At 42.8% G+C, this 18,143-nt stretch overlaps 1 protein-coding gene across 1 annotated transcript in view; it reads left to right on the plus strand.

Moving 5' to 3' along the window:
- The first annotated feature begins 497 nt into the window (after positions 1 to 497).
- The window catches only part of PDGFC (platelet derived growth factor C), a 204,193-nt gene continuing 186,547 nt past the window's right edge, over positions 498 to 18,143 (plus strand). Inside the window, exon 1 of the mRNA XM_030312853.1 lies at positions 498 to 1,156. Within this exon, the coding sequence (XP_030168713.1) occupies positions 1,039 to 1,156 (118 nt within the window). The 5' untranslated portion in view covers positions 498 to 1,038. The remainder of the gene's footprint in view (positions 1,157 to 18,143) is intronic.

Genomic DNA, 18,143 nt, shown 5'->3' on the forward strand with positions numbered 1-18,143 from the left:
CCCCGCTCGCCAGCCGCGCGCTCCGCCCGGGCTCTGCCCACGGCCCCCTCCTCCCGACTGCCGCCGGCTGGGGGAAGGTAGAGAAGGGGAGGGGACAAGCCGCAGCCTTGGGCCGCCGGCCTTCTCTCTCTCTCCCCGGTGCCGAGACGCCGCGCGGAGCCCCGAGGTTTGCGCGGAGCCCGAGGCGTGGGGGGAGGGGACCGGGTACGACTGGAGCCCCGCGGTGACCCCGAGCTGCCGAATTTCCCTTGGCTTCGAGGAGCGGGGGACGCACCCAAACAAGGTGAACTTTGGCCGCGGAAAACTCCAGCCAGGTGCCGGGATCCGTGCTGCTGCGGCGGTCGGGACCGGGCGCAGGCTGCGCGCCGGGCTGGGGAGCGGGAGCCCAGCGGCCTCCCTCCGCCGGCGCCCGGGGCGGCCTCGGCCCGGAGCCCCCCGGCCTCGCTCCGGCTCCGCGGCCCCGGGGACCCGCCGCGGCGCCCTAGCCTTGTTTCTTCCCCCTCCCCCTTCGGGGGTGGGGGTGGGGCGGGGGAGAGGGGCGCCCGGAGAGCGCATCTATTGGCAGCTTTGTTATTGATCAGAAAGTGCTCGCCGCCGACTTGGCTTCGGGCTGGCTTCGCTCGACCCTGGAGTTTTCGCCTCTGTCCTGTCCCCCGAACTGACAGGTGCTCCCAGCAACTTGCTGGTGACTTCTCGCCGCTCCCCCGGCTCCCCCGCGTCCCCACCCCCTCTTTCCTCCCTCGCCTTCACCCCCACCCCCACCACTTCGGCACAGCTCAGGATTTGTTTAAACCTTGGGAAACTGGTTCAGGTCCAGGTTTTGCTTTGATCCTTTTCAAAAACTGGAGACACAGAAGAGGACTCTAGGAAAAAGTTTTGGATGGGATTATGTGGAAACTACCCTGCGATTCCTTGCTGCCAGAGCAGGCTCGGCGCTTCCACCCCAGTGCAGCCTTCCCCTGGCGGTGGTGAAAGAGACTCAGGAGTAGCTGCTTCCAAAGTGCCCGCCGTGAGTGAGTTCTCGCCCCAGTCAGCCAAATGCTCCTCTTCGGGCTTCTCCTGCTGACATCTGCCCTGGCCGGCCAGAGACACGGGACTCAGGCTGAGTCCAACCTGAGTAGTAAATTCCAGTACTCCAGCAACAAGGAACAGAACGGTGAGTCTTTCCCCCCCTTCTCCCCCTTCTTGTTTCTCGCTGTATGTGTTACGTTGGCATTGTGCGTTAGTGTGTGATGTACACCAGCCTGCGAGGGTATTATCGTCTCTCCATGCAAACGCGCGCTGCGTTCATTGGCATGGGCTTGAGGAGGTTACGTGCAGTTTGCAGCTTCGGGAGCTGCCACAAAGCTGTAACAGGGCAACGTGAGTGCCACTGCTGGCTCAGTTAGAGAGGACATTCTGGGAGCGATTGTGAACGTCAGTTCAAACGCACGTTGCAGAACCTTTCATTGCCGGAGTTATAAGTCCAAGAACTGCCTCTAAAAATGAGTCCAAAATGAATGAGTCTTGGCATGTTTGACTTTTCTCAGCTTTTCTTTTTCATGGGGAGGGGGATGTTTGAGGAAATCTATCAGCTGCATTAATTGAAGCACTCAAAGTGGAAAGGCATCAGTTAATCAGTACGTAGATAGGAAATACACAGGTCAAGAGGCCGTGTGGACGTTGTGGGGGAGAGTTAAATATGTATTTCTCTTGCGCTCTTTTTTTTTTTTTTTTTTTAAATGTGCCTTTGTACTCTGAAGTCCTTACCTTTCTGGTGTGTGTTTTTATATGTGTCGGTGAATGACTGCTATTTTGTGTGTGCTGGAAACGACTTAATCCTGCATAGGAAATGAGAATTACTTTCAGCTTTCAAGTGTACCTGAAATGTTTAGAAAACTCTCAGATGCAAGTTCCCTTGGGCTGGGATTGCACAGAGCTGGAGAAAGGCTCCTTTCATAAAGCCAGGGCAGCGTCAGGGTGTGTAATTTGCTTAGCCTCTGAACCCCATATGATTTACATCATTCAATTTCTAAACTCTTTTTCTCTTGATCTACCATTATGAAGTCATTTTTGAGAATACTTTGTAAATAGAAATTTTATACTGCCCATGAAACCACAATGTTAATGTAGGCTGTCTAAAATTAGAATATTAAATACCCTGTTTACAAGTGGTGGCTCTTAACTTTACTTGAAAAGAAATGTGCATGTTTTTACTGCTTTGGATGCCATCTATTCAGAATGCAAGGATGCTGTCACTTTATTAACCAGGCGAAAGGAACACAAGCAGCGTACCTAGAAAATCAGAATGGTGTGTGCTCTGTTTTTAAGTCACAGCAACTTTTTCTTTATGTATTGGGGTGTTTTAAAACTTCAACTTTGCATTTAAACTCTCTGAAAGTGTTCATCTTTAGGAAAGCACAGAAAGTTTTAGAGTACAGAGATAGATTAAATAAGCATTCCTGGGATTTTTGTAGACATTGTTTGGTATTTGCTGTATGTGAAGTAAATATACATTATCACATTTATCAGTCACTATTAATGTAGTTGCTTCTTACAGCTTGCTAATGTGATGGCTCATGGCACCTGCAGGCTGCTTGAGCTGCTGATCAAAGGGCAGCCTAGGGATCTATCTCTAATCACAGGAGCTGCAGAGGACTGGGGGAAAGTGATCAAAGGAGCCCCAGCACCAGCTGTACCCTGGCAGGAAACAGATCAGACCAACCTTTGTTCTTTTTCATGTAAAATAAATGTCCAATTCAAAATATTGTTTCTTACTAGACAAGCTTCTCTAAAACGACAGTGCACAATATTCCTGGCTTCTGTCTTCTATTTTTTTTATTGTTCCTGTGCCATTATCATTTCTCCTTCTGCTTCTGTTTTTATCAAGCCTGTGGCATCTGTCATCTTCCTGATTCCCTTTGCTACTTGTGCCTCTGATTGTCATTCTTTCTTGTGATCCGCCTACCATCACCTCTTTGTAATGGGCCCTAGACCTCTCCTGTGGTCGTTGGCCACTTTACTGAGTAGGTTCACACTCTCAGGAGAGGTGAGTTCATTAAGCCAAGCAGGCCACACACATTCTGTTGCCATCAGAGGCTGGGCCATTTCCATTCCTACGTTGCATGATGCTAAAAATAGCCTGGCTGTTTCCTAATCTGTGGGTAGAGGATTGGGCTATGTTTAGCTCCTGGGAGGGTTGGCAGCAGGAAGTAACTAGAGGTAAGGGAACTACTCACCTTGTAGTTTTCAGCCTGAGAAGTGGGACTATCCAGCACTAGGGGGCAATATAGAGCTATTTTCCTGCACATGCTCAGGTTGATTTTATGCTTCGAGGTTCCAAGATTTGAGGATGACAGGTTGGTGCCAAAGAAGCTCCACCTGGAATGTGAACACATTTGCTGGAACTTCTTCTTTCTTCTTCTTCTTCTTCTTCTTCTTCTTCTTCTTCTTCTTCTTCTTCTTCCTTTTTTTTATGGGGGGGGGGGGTGTTCCAATTTTCAATTCCCTTATGTGGGTATTTTTTGCCCTAATAGTGATTCATGATTGATTTTTGATTGCCCTCTTGCTATTCTCAATTTTGATGATTGCCCAGTTCTGGAAGTACAGACCCTTCTGGAGATGCCACATAGAAATGTCATTGGTCCATTGTGTGCATTGCATCATTTTGTGAAAGGTCTTCTAAGTGCCCAGTGTCCAAATCGAGCTATTTATTATGACTATAGTAATTCATTCTTGCTTTCAAAGACCTTTCCCCAATGATACTATCTTTTCTTCAGTATTCTGAAGTCTCAAATGTTGACACAATCAGATCCCCAGGACTGCGTCATTTCAGTATTGACTTAGTGTCCCAAGAGGTGTTGTAAATAAATGGAAATTGATTGCTGTAGCCAATGCTAGATATTTGGATTTAGAGTGAATCATATGCAGTTGCTTCAAAATTCGTTTTGAGGGATCGGTGTCATTTACCCTGTTATTATGACTTACCTGGCTTTTGACTTAACGCTATTTGCAATCCTTGCCACTTTGCTGTGAGAATAGTTTTATCCTCCAATATTATGAGTTACCTTTGTGTCCTTCATCTTGAACCTGACTTCTAACTGTGAAGTCTCACATATAAACCAAGGGTCTCCAGATGTAACGTAAAGGACATAAAAGATAAGAACACTGACTTATATAGGGTTCCTGGCCTATACTTCTTGAATGACCACAGGAAAAATTACTAATATCTGTGTGCACTCACTTGGAAGAGAATACCTACTCTGAAATTGACAAGTTCTGGGCTGGTTCTCCTGAGTTGTAGCAGAAGGGATCATATACATCAAAAAACGAAAAGAACCAAAGCTTACTTTATCTATAGCATGTAGCTCAAATAGACGCCAATCACAAAGTTGTTGATGGAGTAAGGCCTCACCCACTTTGTGTCATTGGTAAGTGTTTTTAATTCATCCATAGACCTGAAATGTGCTTATTGTTCTCATTTCCTTTAACCATTTTGAGTATAGATTTGGAATATGCCTCTATTAGGGTTATCCCTGTGAAAATCATTTATTGTATGTGCTCTTTTCCACAAGAACTTTTGTGGCCTGTGGGGCCATTTACTCTGCAGACAGGTGGTTATCTAGTGATGCCTATCTGAGTGCATGTATCTTATGCTTGTGGCTTCTCTGTCTCTGTCTCTGTCTCTGTCTCTTTTTTAATGCCAACTTGCTCCTCCTCTTCCTGCCATGTGCCTGTGTCTAACAAAGTTGTGTCCATTCCCCCTACCCTTTTAAGGGTACCCTTCAAAGCTCAATTTTACTGAAAATAGATAATCACAATCCCTAGAATGGTGTCCAAGACTAAATAGTCTCTGACTGAGTGCTAAAGGGACTTCCTGTGAGTTAGTCTATAAGTTGTAGTGCATGACCTTTGTGACATTTATTTTTGTTGTTTAGAGGCTTTTTTTTTTAAAGAACTTCCTCCTTGTTCTCTGCTCTGTTTGAGATTGTTGAGGAAGTTGAAGAAGTAAAGTGTCATTATGTAATGATGAATATTGTTTTTCACAATAGATGACCAAAAAAGGCCCATTCTATTTTTTGGGTAACGTTTCCCTCCTACCAACTGTTATCTTTTACACTTAATGTGATATATTTTTTATTTACCTCTAAAAGGTGACCAAGTCTGTAGTAGGCTTTACATAGTTGTGAATAGACACCAGGATCTGACCCTAAATATTCCCCAGTGGTGGCGTTTTAGAGAGCTCCATCTTGGACACCAAAATCTTAGCTTTGTCCATTCTTATTTCGTCCTTCCTGGCACTTATTTTTTTACAGATCTTCTTTATATTCTTGCACATTTGTTGTAGAAATAGAATTCTAATCATAATGTGATGAGTGTTAAATAAATAGTAATTGAATCAGTGCATTCATCATGTCCATACTCCCCCACCCCCATAAAAAAATGTTTCCAGAATTGCGAAAAGTTTCCTCATGGGTTTCTATTGGTGTTAGCTCAAGTGGTAGAAGTCATAAAAGTCCCTTTATTTACTAGGTCTAGTTTTGATGTTTCTGGTTTTATTTGGAAGTACCACACGTAGCCAGAGTATCGCTATGCAATGCTGTATTATCTCTGTGTAACTCATATATGAAACAGTCTGTCTGTGATATTTTTCTCTACCACCTCTGCCAACTGTGGGGGGTGTGTGTGTGTGTGTGTGCGTGTGTGTGAATCTCTCTTATTTCATTTCCTAAGGACACCTCTAGTGGTTGATTTTTATTTGGGATGCACCAGCACCACCCCACAGATTGTTAAAATCTTGAAGTATTCCTAACGGGCTGGGAAGGAGCCAGTGCTCCTCTTTTAGGACAAACTGACCATCTGTGAATCAGAAACGACAAGGTTAGTGTTTGATAGTTCAGGAATTCTAGGGTACTATTTCCACCCCGCTGGCCTCCTTCCTGATTGGTCGGTTCCTTCCTGCCCCGTTGATTATTATCCATTTTCACACTTTTAGCTACTCACAATTTCAGTCATATTGGAGTTCCAACACCTCTCTCTTCTGCTCTCTGCCTGGCAGCAGAGGCCAAGCTGAGGCGTGAAGGACCTTGAGTGAAGAAAGGAGATGGCCTTTTCAAAGCCTCTTTCTTGCAGCTTCTTTTGTTGTGCTGCCTCAAGGGTTGGGGGCTGGGAAGTGAGATGAGGCATAGGGATGTGGCCTACGATGGGATGGCACGGGATTGTAGTCCTCCGTTGGTTGTCCTTGTTTCTGTGGGCAGCACTGGTCAGGTGCATGTGCATGGGTAGCCCCTTACTGGCATCTGAATTAAATGGATCACTTTCTCAGTGAGGTCTTTTCCTGACCACTTAATCTGAATTAGCCAGCCCTCACAATCACATCAAAGCTAACTAACTGCATAGTGCTTATTGACACGTTTGTATATTCTTCTTGTTATTAATGAGTTAAGTCATCATCAGCGTACCCCGACCACCACCCCCAGAGTACACGAGTTCCCTGAGGGTATGGACCTTGTCTGACTTGCTCTCTTCAGGAGCTTGGAGCTTTAGCATCTGGAACAGGGGGTTGTATACAGTATGTGCTCAATAAATATTTGTTGCATGGTTCTGGATGTAGTGCCTTATTAGAGTAAGACTGTGGTGTTGGCTATAATATTAGGCCATCTTTGAAGATGTCTTTTTGGTCTTGGAACTTGTTCTTTGTTTTAGATTTTTCGTAGGAAGCTAAACTTGTTTATTTATTGGTTGTGATGGGATATGCCAATCAGAGTACTACTTTATAATCTTGGTAAATATACCATGTTACCTGGTGAGCATGTACCAAGCAAGTGGGTAAGTTTCCTAGAACTGGTGCTAGTGACTTTCTTTTTTTTTTTTTTTTTTTATTTTTTTTATTTTTTTTTTTTTTTTTTTTTTTTATTTTTTTTTTCATTTTTTTTTTTTTTTTGGGACAGAGAGAGACAGAGCATGAACGGGGGAGGGGCAGAGAGAGAGGGAGACACAGAATCGGAAACAGGCTCCAGGCTCTGAGCCATCAGCCCAGAGCCCGACGCGGGGCTCGAACTCACGGACCGTGAGATCGTGACCTGGCTGAAGTCGGACGCTTAACCGACTGCGCCACCCAGGCGCCCCAACTAGTGACTTTCTTAAAAGTGCCATTGGTGTGCATACCTCTCTCTGTGTTTTCCAAAGATGGGGTGTTGTGTGATATGGACCAAGGATCTGAATAATGGTAAATTTTAGATGGCTAGACGTGCCTCAGAAAAGCAGTGTGCTTTCCATCCTCTGCTTGTGGCTCACAGATAACTTGTGCGGGATGGACGTCAGCAATAAATATGGCGTGTGGAATGTTAGGACTAGAAGGATCCTGAGAGGCTGTCCTCACCTATGTGTAAAGTGAGACTTGGAGAGCTGAAATGACGTCATCAAGGTCACTGTTGAGTGCAACAGTATTAAACTGCTAATGTGGTGATATATTTTTGCTTATGTAAAGAACCAACTAGGCAAATGGGATTCTCATTTTAACATTCTGATGCATTGTGTAAAAGCCATTCTTTATTACTTTAGGGGGTTGCATGCTTTGTGGGTTGTGAAGGAAGATGGGACGCCCGTGGTCCTGAAACACAGCTTATAAGAACACTACGGAAAACAATGTGAAAGTAATCACATTGATTACATATGACAGATACTCTGGCTAATATCTATTACAGTATTTCTGTTGGGGTAGCAATCTGACAGTTTGGCAAATAACTTGAAATGCTATGTTTAGAATTGTTACTATTACATGTCGAGACTTTATTTTAAGCAGGTGTACCCGATCCATACTGAGATGTTTATTTCAGTATTTTGGTTTATGAATTGATGATGAAGAGGATGGTTGACATTTGAATACTTGATTCCACAGGGAGGTTTTTTTTTTTTAAACAATAAGTTTGAGCATTTCGTTTAGGAGGATGTCTCCCTGGTACAAGTTCCATGGGAATGACTAAATAAGCATGGCTTAGTGAGCTCTAGAAAGCACAACCTGTTATTCTTTCGAATGAATTTAATGAGTGGCCTTCATTTTTATTTACATTATAATATATAGGGTATTCTATTCCAAGGTTCAAATTTCTCTTGAATGTCAACAACATCAGGAAATAAATTCATAGGTGCGGACTTGAATGGCCTGCCAAAAACAGGATTAAATGACCAAAATTCTGTTTGTAAATTTTCCAAATCTGAGAACAAAAGGAGCTACAGATGATAAAGAGGCGTCATACTAACGACATTTATCGTTAAAGTCAAGTTACTCAGAGTGATTTGGGGAGTAGCGTTAGCTCGTTTCATCTTTGACTTCACGAGAATGCATTTTAAATCGAGCTGAGCCGATCCTGTTATCTGACTTCAAATTAGGTTTCCTTTGCCATCTTCAAGAAGTTACTGCCCGTCCTCTGGTGACTGAACGGTTTCTTCCCTGGATATTTGACTTCTGTCTAAGCCAAACCATCTTTGCCAGGCCGGCCTCGCTAATTTTGCTTTCTTGGTGTTAGGCTTTATTATTCTTTTACTTTCAAACTATGATTTTTTTTGTACTGGGCTTTTACCCTATCGGATAGTAGTTGAGCCATTTTTCAATCAAATGAGGTGTGTATTAGGTTGTTGCAGGGAGTGGAGAATGGAGGGCCTGTTTTTCTGAGGGAAACCAACATCCCCAAACAGCATGAGGCACATTGATGGTAAAGGCAAGGATATAGATTTGTACTATTACTGGTCACTGCGTCCTGGTAAGACCGCCGTGAGAGCTCTCAGGAGAGACACAGGGAGCGCAGTATTTGGATGTGTTTTTTGTGGGTCGGTAGATGGGTCTAAAGATCTCCCAGTGGGTCTCTGGTTTTGTAATGCTTAATAATGACACCCGAGGAGTGCCTGTTAGTTGCCACACTTGGGCTCAATGTCTGTAGACAGTAGACAGCTTATCTTTATAACCTCCCCGTGGGGTATGAATGAGAAAAACACCAAGGCTTCGCTAGCTAAGTAGCTTAGCCAAGGGCTCAGAGCTGGTAAATGTTTGGACCTAGGTCTGACTCCAAGCCAGGACGGAGTCACATGCTTCTTCCTTCCTGAGTTAAATGGTCTAACGTTTTATTAGAACATTGTTTTTATTCAGCACGTATTCATAAGCATCTGCTCTTGGCGAAGCTCTGCACTAGGTGCTGGACACACAAAGAAGAAGATGCGGTTCTGCCCTTGAGGAGCTCTGTCCAAGAAGGATGACCGGTCCTTCCTTTGTCTCACGGTCTGTGGCGCTGTGCTCGACGTTCTATGGGAACACAGAATGCTTTATTTCACTTCAAAAATCCTCCTTTGATGGATGAAGCGATTGATTGTGCCTGGAAGAGAAGTGCAGGGAGAGAAGTTCCCACAGGGGACGTGACATATTTTGAAGTGGGTTTGAGAGAGGAAAAGAGGAAAACATTCTAGGTGGAGGGAATAGCGTCCGCGAAAGAATACAGACCTGAGAAGGCATATCATGTGCGGGAGGCAGGAAGAATCTATCTAGTGTTGTAAATATGAGTAGAGGCAAGAAAAAAGTGGAAAGGTGTCCTGGATGGCTGCATTCAAAGGCCCTGAGACTGTTTGCAGTGTGCTTCCTGCAGAGTTTGCACTGAACAAACCACGTAAAAGAAAAGGTGGTCTCGCTGTTTCAGGGTTAGTTATATTCTGTCACTTTCTGAGCAGACAGTGGATTAGCAGCGTTCTACTTTGGCGTGCGTAGTTGACTGCTTCTTGGTGGAACTTTCTCCCAGTCATTAGACAACGTTCAGATGTTCGGACTTGGATAGAAGGGCAGCCTGTATAGCCTCCGTTACACTCAAATAAAGTAAGCCTGTGTCCACACTACTCTCTATTGCCTTCCTTCTGTAAACAAAGAGCTATTTTCATACTTCATTCACAAAATGGATGGCATGCGGAATGAGGCTGGGTGAGGGATCAGGAGATTGTGGTAAAAGGTAGACAGCTTCCAGCCCACCGAATTAGTGTAATGAAGCTATTACGTTGCAGGAAGCAAAGAAAACAGCTTTAACGCTTTTCAGGGAAAGGCTCTCAAGTTTTGTGGAAAATTAATTCCCGTGAGTGTCCTCTACCTTGAGAAGCTGCAACATTTCTCTAGTGAGGTTCCTTCTGGTCTCTTGTGTACACATGGGTTCTAGAAATATTTTGTGGGACTTAAGGACTTGACGAGAATGAGTTTTCTTGGTGGATGTGCTTTCTAGATGCCATGCCATTTTTTGGAAGCTATGCTATTTGCATTCTAGGAAAGCCTCATTTGTGAGTGGATACTATTTTGGGCTTTCCAGTGTTTGCAAGATGGAGATAGGCTTCCGCACTTAAATATGCCCAGCTGGCCATTGCACCTGCCTTTTGAGTCACTACAGAGATCAGGAACCATTAACAACAGAAGTTGGACTTTCGTGGTACTTATCTCATGTTGTTTCTGGCAGTTATTTTTGCTGGGTATTTATAAGGACATCTGTCTTTTAAGGAGTCGTATTACTTATCCTTTTTTTCCACTAAGGAATAAATCACAGCTTGTTTCCCATACTGCCACTCTCATTCATAGTCTGAGGTGATTAGAAATGCAAATTGGGAGTCATTAAAACATTATAATTCCTTTTTCTATGGCATCAGGCGATATTTAAAATCAGTGTGCTAAGAAGGAACATGTGCTTAAAATGTGATTAAGATGTGAACAAATGAGTAGAATGAAATATTCACTTCCTTCCTGAAAATCTCTTACTGGGTCTGGAAATAAGGGGGACCTGTAGTGTTCATCATTTCTGATTTATCATACTTGAAGCCTGAGATGTAAGCCTGAGATGTGCACGTTGTTTAAGAACACGGGAAAACGCAGTAGCTTCTAATGTTTTCAAATTGCTCTTTGGAAATATATACTAAAGACTCCTTCTTGCAAGAGTGTGATTTACAGTCGGATTACCCACTCAAAGGACAGATCAGATTCAGCTGTATTTCTCGTAGTGACTCTTGGATATGTAAACACTATAAAAACAAGAAGGAAAAAATGGGATAGTTTAAGTATGAAAAGTATTGATCTGTACATTCAGAGCCAGAGATGGGATGTGCTGGAGGCAGATTTCCTCCACTGGAAATGTGTTTATGTTGTAGGTGATAAAAAGTACTGGGGGATGCTTCCTATTCAGTAAGTAGCAGTGTCTCTGTAAGTATGCATTTTGTTCCTGACTTTAATTTATAAACAGAAGTACATTGTCTTTCTGGAGGTCTACATGAAAATGAATTGCCTTTACAAAACAAGGGACCAGACCTCCTAGTGTTGTTATAATTTCACATGCAGTTTTACGTATATTGGAGATATATATGATGGGCTCGGCTCTGTCTTTACTTTGTGTTAGTCACTGCAGTCAAAACATTTTACTATTTCTAGAAAAATCAACAGTCTAAAAATAGCAGGTGTTTCCCAGGTCAAAACCTGCCTCAGATATTGAGAGATGTTGACAGTCTAGACACCTAAATGATGAATGCTAAACCCTGAAAAAGTCATTTTAATCTGTTTTCTTGTGAATATTAGCAGGCTTGAGGTTTATAAGCAAGAATAAGAATGTAAAATTAGGAATCAAATGATCTCTATGTTGAATTTTTTCAAAAAAGCTTTTCTTTCATGCTATAAAATTTATCTTTAATCTGTGCTGATAACTTTTAATAGGCATCAGTTGGGTACCCCATTACACTAACTGCTTTAAAATGGTTTCCTTTTAGAACTCACATTTACATTCTAGGAAATCAATTAGAGTGTATGGATTTTACATTTCCCTTGCAATCTTCCTTTACAGTCATTTCTGAATGACCAGCCTACCAGAGCAAAACACTCAGAGGTGCAAATCTTCTGGAAGAAGTGCAAATGCCACACTTTTACTTGGAAAACTGAAAAAAAAATTGGACTTATTTAATATATCTGCCGAACATTTAAAACTGCGGAAAGCACGGGAAATACTTTCGGTGTATGGGAATGTGTGGTGTTTCCAAATTGCAAACATTGTTTTGAAAATTTCCCCGGTAGTGGTGAATTATATGAGACCACGTCCATCCAAGAAGAGCTTGTTTAACTGGCTTGTGGTTCTGGGGCTCATTCAAACACTCTTAAACAAAATAAAGGGAATGGATGTAATAACCTCTTTATGGAAAGGCCGTAAAAAGGTACAGGGCCATGTAAACAAATTGGGTCATTTACTAGATGTTTTAAGTGATAGATTTGCAATCCAAATTCAGGGGGGTGTATTAGGTTTTATAGGATCGTGACCATGTTCTGTTCTGAAAATGAAGGTTCCAAGCTTATTTTTTGTTTGTTTGTTTGTTTTTCTTTAGTGCATGGAATCCTATTTTACATATCCTGTAGTACATGCTGTTTTATACTGTAGTTTGAACTCACACTCATGATCTTGAGCATTTTCACTTACAAGTTTGTTCAACTTTGGAAAATGGTTAGAAACCCACGTGTGAACAGTTGAATTGACCTGATTTTTGGTAGCACTGGGTTCTGTTCAAGGAAAATAAGATGATTGAAATTGAAATTTTCCTCCTGGGCTCAGACATGTCTAAACTAATTGTAAAATAATTGTTCTGGCTTACAAGAGCAGACTCATAACTACGACTATGTAAAGTAGAAATCCAACAACAGTTATGATTTACAATTACTGTAACTCTGCCAATCTTGTAATAAAACCGCTATTATAACCCACCTACCGTGACATTCATTTGCCTTCCTTGAGACATAGGTAAAAAAAAAAAAAAAGCCTCTCCCAAGTTGTCTCGCTTTAGAGAGCCATTCCATTCTATTAGGGTATTCATTTATCTTCTCTGAAATGGGTACGGGGGTTGTGCCAGAGCACCCCGACACGGGGAGGAGGGTGGGCGGGCATACAAGAATGCGTGGTGCTGTGCTGCGGTGGTGATGCCTAGTGGCAGTGGAAGCCAGAAATAAATTTGCAAGGTGAAGTGAGGAAAGGAAACGAAGTCATTTCTCTGTTGATACCATAACATTTATTCATTCCGCAGCTTCTCTCAATCAGGGTTGGCTCACTTGGCCTTAAAGGAAGTAGATTGTGTAAGAAACCTCAGTAAAAATCAATGAGCCTTTCTAAGTTTTAAACACTGATGGCATCATACCATACTGGCAACTTTTAAGTGTTGCTGCTGGAAGTTTGGCAGCGGAAATCACTGCTCCAGGTTCATAAGCCTTAAAAAACAAGGGACAATGGTGGATATTATAGTTTCTGTGTAATTTGTGACTTGCTATTTCCTTTCTTCTTTTCTTTCTTTCTTTCTTTCTTTCTTTCTTTCTTTCTTTTGGTTCTTTCTTACCGTTCTTCTTTTCTTTCGTTCTTTCTTCTTTTGTTCTTTTGTTCTTTCTTTTGTTCTTTCTTTCTTTCTTTCTTTCATTCTTTCTTTTGTTCTTTCTTTTCTTTCTTTCGTTCTTTCTTTTCTTTAGTTCTTTAGTTCTTTCTTTTGTTCTTTTCTTTTGTTCTTTCTTTCTTTCTTTCTTTCATTCTTTCTTTTGTTCTTTCTTTTCTTTCTTTCGTACTTTCTTTTCTTTCGTTCTTTATTTCTTTTCTTTCTTTTTTTCTTTTCTTTCTTTCTTTCTTTTGTTCTTTCTTTTGTTCTTTTCTTTCTTTCTTTTGTTCTTTTCTTTCATTTTCTTTCTTTCTTTCTTTCTTTCTTTCTTTCTTTCTTTCTTTCTTTCTTTCTTTCAGCTTAGAACTAGATGGCCTTAAGTCTATGGAAAACCTAAGCTCTGTCTTTAAATTGGGTTCTGGGTAACCTTAAAAACAACAATTCACATCTTTTTGCCTTAGTTGTGCACTCACCTCTTTTATATAGCACGGAGTCGTGTGTGGTTGTGTACTACATAAATACGCATCAAACTGAGGTGAATACCACAAAGTGACACCACTACCTGCCTGGAACCGTGAGACGTTGTGAGAGATGCGCTGCTGACTTCGACTTAATCACTGCCTTCAAGTAGTTTATAGTGCAATGGGGAGGTAAGACATAGAGCCAGCTGTAATACAGAATAAAATGCAGCATTGGGGGTGGGGATTGAGGGAAAAGCAAACTTATTTACAGCAGAGCCATTAGAAACCACTTAGGAGAGTTGTCAGGGGAGACTTCTATTTTGAGCAAAGGTGCCTGGAAAGATGGGTGGCTGTGTGCATGCGGGATTGGAGGTACAGTGGAGTGGATTTTAGGTGATGGGAGCCTGCTGGAAATATGAAAAGGAAGGGAGTCCGGGAAATCCATGCAGCCAGTCCAGTGGGGTTTGTTCTGACTGAGACCTCAGAAATGGATTCAGCAGCCAAGTGACTAGAAGAAGCACTAGGGGTGCCCACGTGACTCAGTCGCTTAAGCTCCCGACTTGGGCTCAGGTCAGGAAGGATCTCACGGTTCATGGGTTCGAGCCCTGCATTGGGCTCTGTGCTGACAGCTCAGAACCTGGACCTGCTTCGGATTCTGGAGAGAAAGAAAGAGGAAAGAAACAGGTTGATTTGACTTGTTTGATGGGTTTGAGAGTCCCCGGAGGAGACCCAAAAGTTTGTATGTGTAACGAGAGATAAGACTTCTGGGCTGGAAATTGCCTGTGCAGTTGCTGAAGGAACATGGGAGAAATGACCGCAGAGCACTGGGCAGTGTGTCAAATTATTGCAGAAAGAACTGAGCATACCTGGCAGAGAAGAAGGAACTAGATTTTGGAGGAAGCGAGCCTTGAGGCAAATTTTGACCAAGTGAGAAAGTGAGAGGTGATGCAGGAGAAATTGTAGTGAAGGTTCCCTGGAGGTGATGTCAGAAAATTCCATCCCTATGGTGACGTTTTAGTCCTGCCTGGTGTGTAAAGTAGAAGCATCAATGATAGGAGGGACGAGATAACAAAAATAGATGTTTTGGCTTGGTCAGTCCACCTGGAGGATAACGGATTAGTTATCCATAAGTCTGGGGATACGGGGATGGAGGAAGGAGGGGGGGGCTGGTAGGCAGAGATGTATGATTGCAGTGGCCGTAGTCAGCATCATATGTAGTAGAAAACGATAGTTACGGGGAAGGGCGTGACATGTGGAAGAACGTATGTTTAAAAGACCCATGCTAAACCAGGGTGAGTCAAGACTTCTAACCAGTTACAGAGCTGCCTAGATGTGAAAAACAATCATGGACATTCAAATCAAAAGGCCACTTTAATGCCCTTTACTTTTTCTTTCTGGTGCTGATGCCCTTAAAAGTGTGCGGTCAAAAATCATAAAAGGATGGGGGGAAGCCACTGCAGGCCTCTGGGATCTCTGCTATGGAAGCTCTAGCATCTGTTGCAAGCACCACACAGGGTTTTGTTTTTTTTTTTTTTTAACAGCTATTAAGACTGCAGAAAATTGTTGGGGGTGGGTTCAAGGTACACCTATTGTTTGCTCAAGAGAAGAATATACCTCGGTGTGTGTATTCCGCACTCCCCAGAGAGGCTGTGTCCTGAGGATTGTGTGTGCTTTGATCATGGGGAATCTTTTATGTTCCTATAACCATTGGCAACGTGTACGTGGAACTGGTTTGTTGAATAACCATGACCATTGATTGAGTCTTGATCAAAAATGCAACTTTATTTTTGTTGTTCCTGAGTTTTATTGAACAGGGAAAATCTTCCCCTGTTCCAGTATGGATATTTCTACAAGACATGGTTTTTCATGGGCACCTGAGTGGCTCAGGAGGTTAGCATCCGACTTCGGCTCAGGTCATGATCCCGAGGTTCGTGAGTTCGAGCCCCGCGTCAGGCTCTGTGCTGACAGCTTGGAGCCTGGAGCTTGCTTCAGATTCTGTGTCTCCCTCTCTCTCTCTCTCTCTCCACTCCTCCTCTCCTTGCTCTCTTTCTCTCTCTCTCAAAAATAAATAAACATTAAACAAATTAAAGAAAAAAAAAAGACATGGTTTTTCAACTCACCCTTAAGAGATGCTGAGTTTGAGAGTGGTTTCAAATGTAAACACCCTATGATTTAGAAATAAGATTGCCCAGGCCTTTGGCAATTAAAACTCCAAATGTCTTCGCTACCTACCCGGGTCTGCTGCTGAGTGGATTCTGTCTGGGAAAGCAGCTGGCGGGAAGGAGGCAGGAGTTTTGATGTGTCTGAGGGATTCCACCTTCAGGGAGTAGCTCCTGGCCATTTCCCATGAACGTCTTACTATCGCTGTGGTGTAACTGTACCCATCCTGCTGGCCCCTCAGTGCCATCCATTCTAGAATTCAGGTACCCGTATGTTCAGAGGACTCCCTTTGTCTGGGGCTTGCTTTCAGGATTCCAAATCTGAGAACGCTACTTCAAACGAAGTCTCTGTTCTGCTTAAATAGGATTCCTTCACAAACATTTAAAATGTGGAATATGGTCCATTAAACACGCACAGACTTATCATCAGGCTAATGAATGAAAACATTTCTATTTTTGAGTAAAGTAATTATGTTGATATTTGTAATTGCTGCATTCTCCCTGTCATCACCCCTGGTTGCGTGCTGGTCACCTAAACTGTTGCATAAATGTCCTTATTCTTCCTTAAGAGGCTCTTTCCATCCCCTCTCCCCCCCCCCCCCCCCCCCCCCCCCCCCCCCGATGGATCATATAAAAGAGGCTGATACGGGATAATCATCCTGTAGTAGAGTTCTGGTTGTATTTACTCAGTGCTTCTCAATCTTTTTTTTTTTTTTTTTTGGAAATTTTATTTTTTTTAAGTTTATTTATTTTGAGAGATAGAGGGAGAGACAGAATCCTAAGGAGGCTCTGTGCCATCAGCATAGAGCCTGATGTGGGATTCAAACTCATATACATACTGTGAGATCATGACCTGAGCTGGAATCAAGAGTCAGACGCTTAACTGACTGGGCCACCCAGATACCCTTGTGCTTCTCAAACTTGAACGTGTGTACACATGAGCTGGGGACCTTATTAAAATGCACATTCTGATTTTGTAGGTGGTTGGTGGGGCCAGAGAATTTGCATTGTAGCAAGCTTCCAGATGCTGCTGTTGCTGGGCCGAGGACCAAACGTTGAGTAATGAGGGCCTGCTTGGGTGTTCTCAAGGTCTGCTGTGATCTCACCTCAATCTTTCCAGTGAAAAGATTGCACAGAGCTGATCTCTGCTCACCGCAGAGATGACTCCATGCCTCTGCTCTTGGAACTCTTTTAACCCAGAAGTCAGTTCATTCCAATAAATATCACATGCCTTGTGTTCTAGTTACCATGGCACATCCTGAAAACAGATAACAAAACGCAGGTTTTTGAGTCCTGATGTTGACAACCAAACGTGGCTTTTCTTACACTAGAGACAGGGGATAGGCTTAGTATGCTGAAGGAGCCCAGAGATGTTCCGTATCCTGGTCGCGAACGGCTTCGGGTGAGGCCTTCTCTTAATTGGGTCTTGAAGGATGGTTCCCTAGAAAGTAAGGGGATCTGAAGCAAAAGTCATAGACTTGTAAGAAAGCATGAATGAAGTCTTTTGAAAAATCAGCTCTGTTTTTTTGGGAAATAAGATTGAAGAAATTACTCATTGATTGTGAAGAACTCTGTGTGTTATACTAAGCAGTGTGTTTAGACATCATGTTCGAGGTCCTAGGGAGAAGGCTGCATGCTTTCTGCACCAGCTTCTAGGGGTAGTGGCCTGTCTTTCCCCCCATTTTCGTATTCTTATATCTGTAACAGATCAGTAACTATTCACTGAATGATCTGATTTAGGTTTGGTTTTGGTTTGTTTTTGTTTTTTGTTTTTTGTGGTTTTTTTTGCTTCCACAAAAAGAAAAAAAAGTATATCAGGATGATTGTAAAATACAGAGAAGTGAGGGACAAGGATACTAGTTTAAAGGCATTGGCAATAGTCCAGATATCAAATAATGACTAATGGACCAGTTACTGCCTGTGGGGAGATGGGAAGGGTGACCATCAGGTAACTATCATCCCTCTTTTACTCTGTATGTTCAAAGCCTACGTGTATTTAAGGTCCAGCCCGATTGCTGCTGCCTCTACAAAGCCTGTGTGTTTCACTAGTCTGACATGTGTGCCTGCCCTAAACTCCCAGGATATTGCAGAACTTACCACTTTCTACCTTAAATTCTAGTTCTGTATGTGCCTTTTCTTC

This window comes from Lynx canadensis, chromosome B1, assembly GCF_007474595.2.
Source record: "Lynx canadensis isolate LIC74 chromosome B1, mLynCan4.pri.v2, whole genome shotgun sequence".
Lineage (NCBI taxonomy): Eukaryota > Metazoa > Chordata > Mammalia > Carnivora > Felidae > Lynx > Lynx canadensis.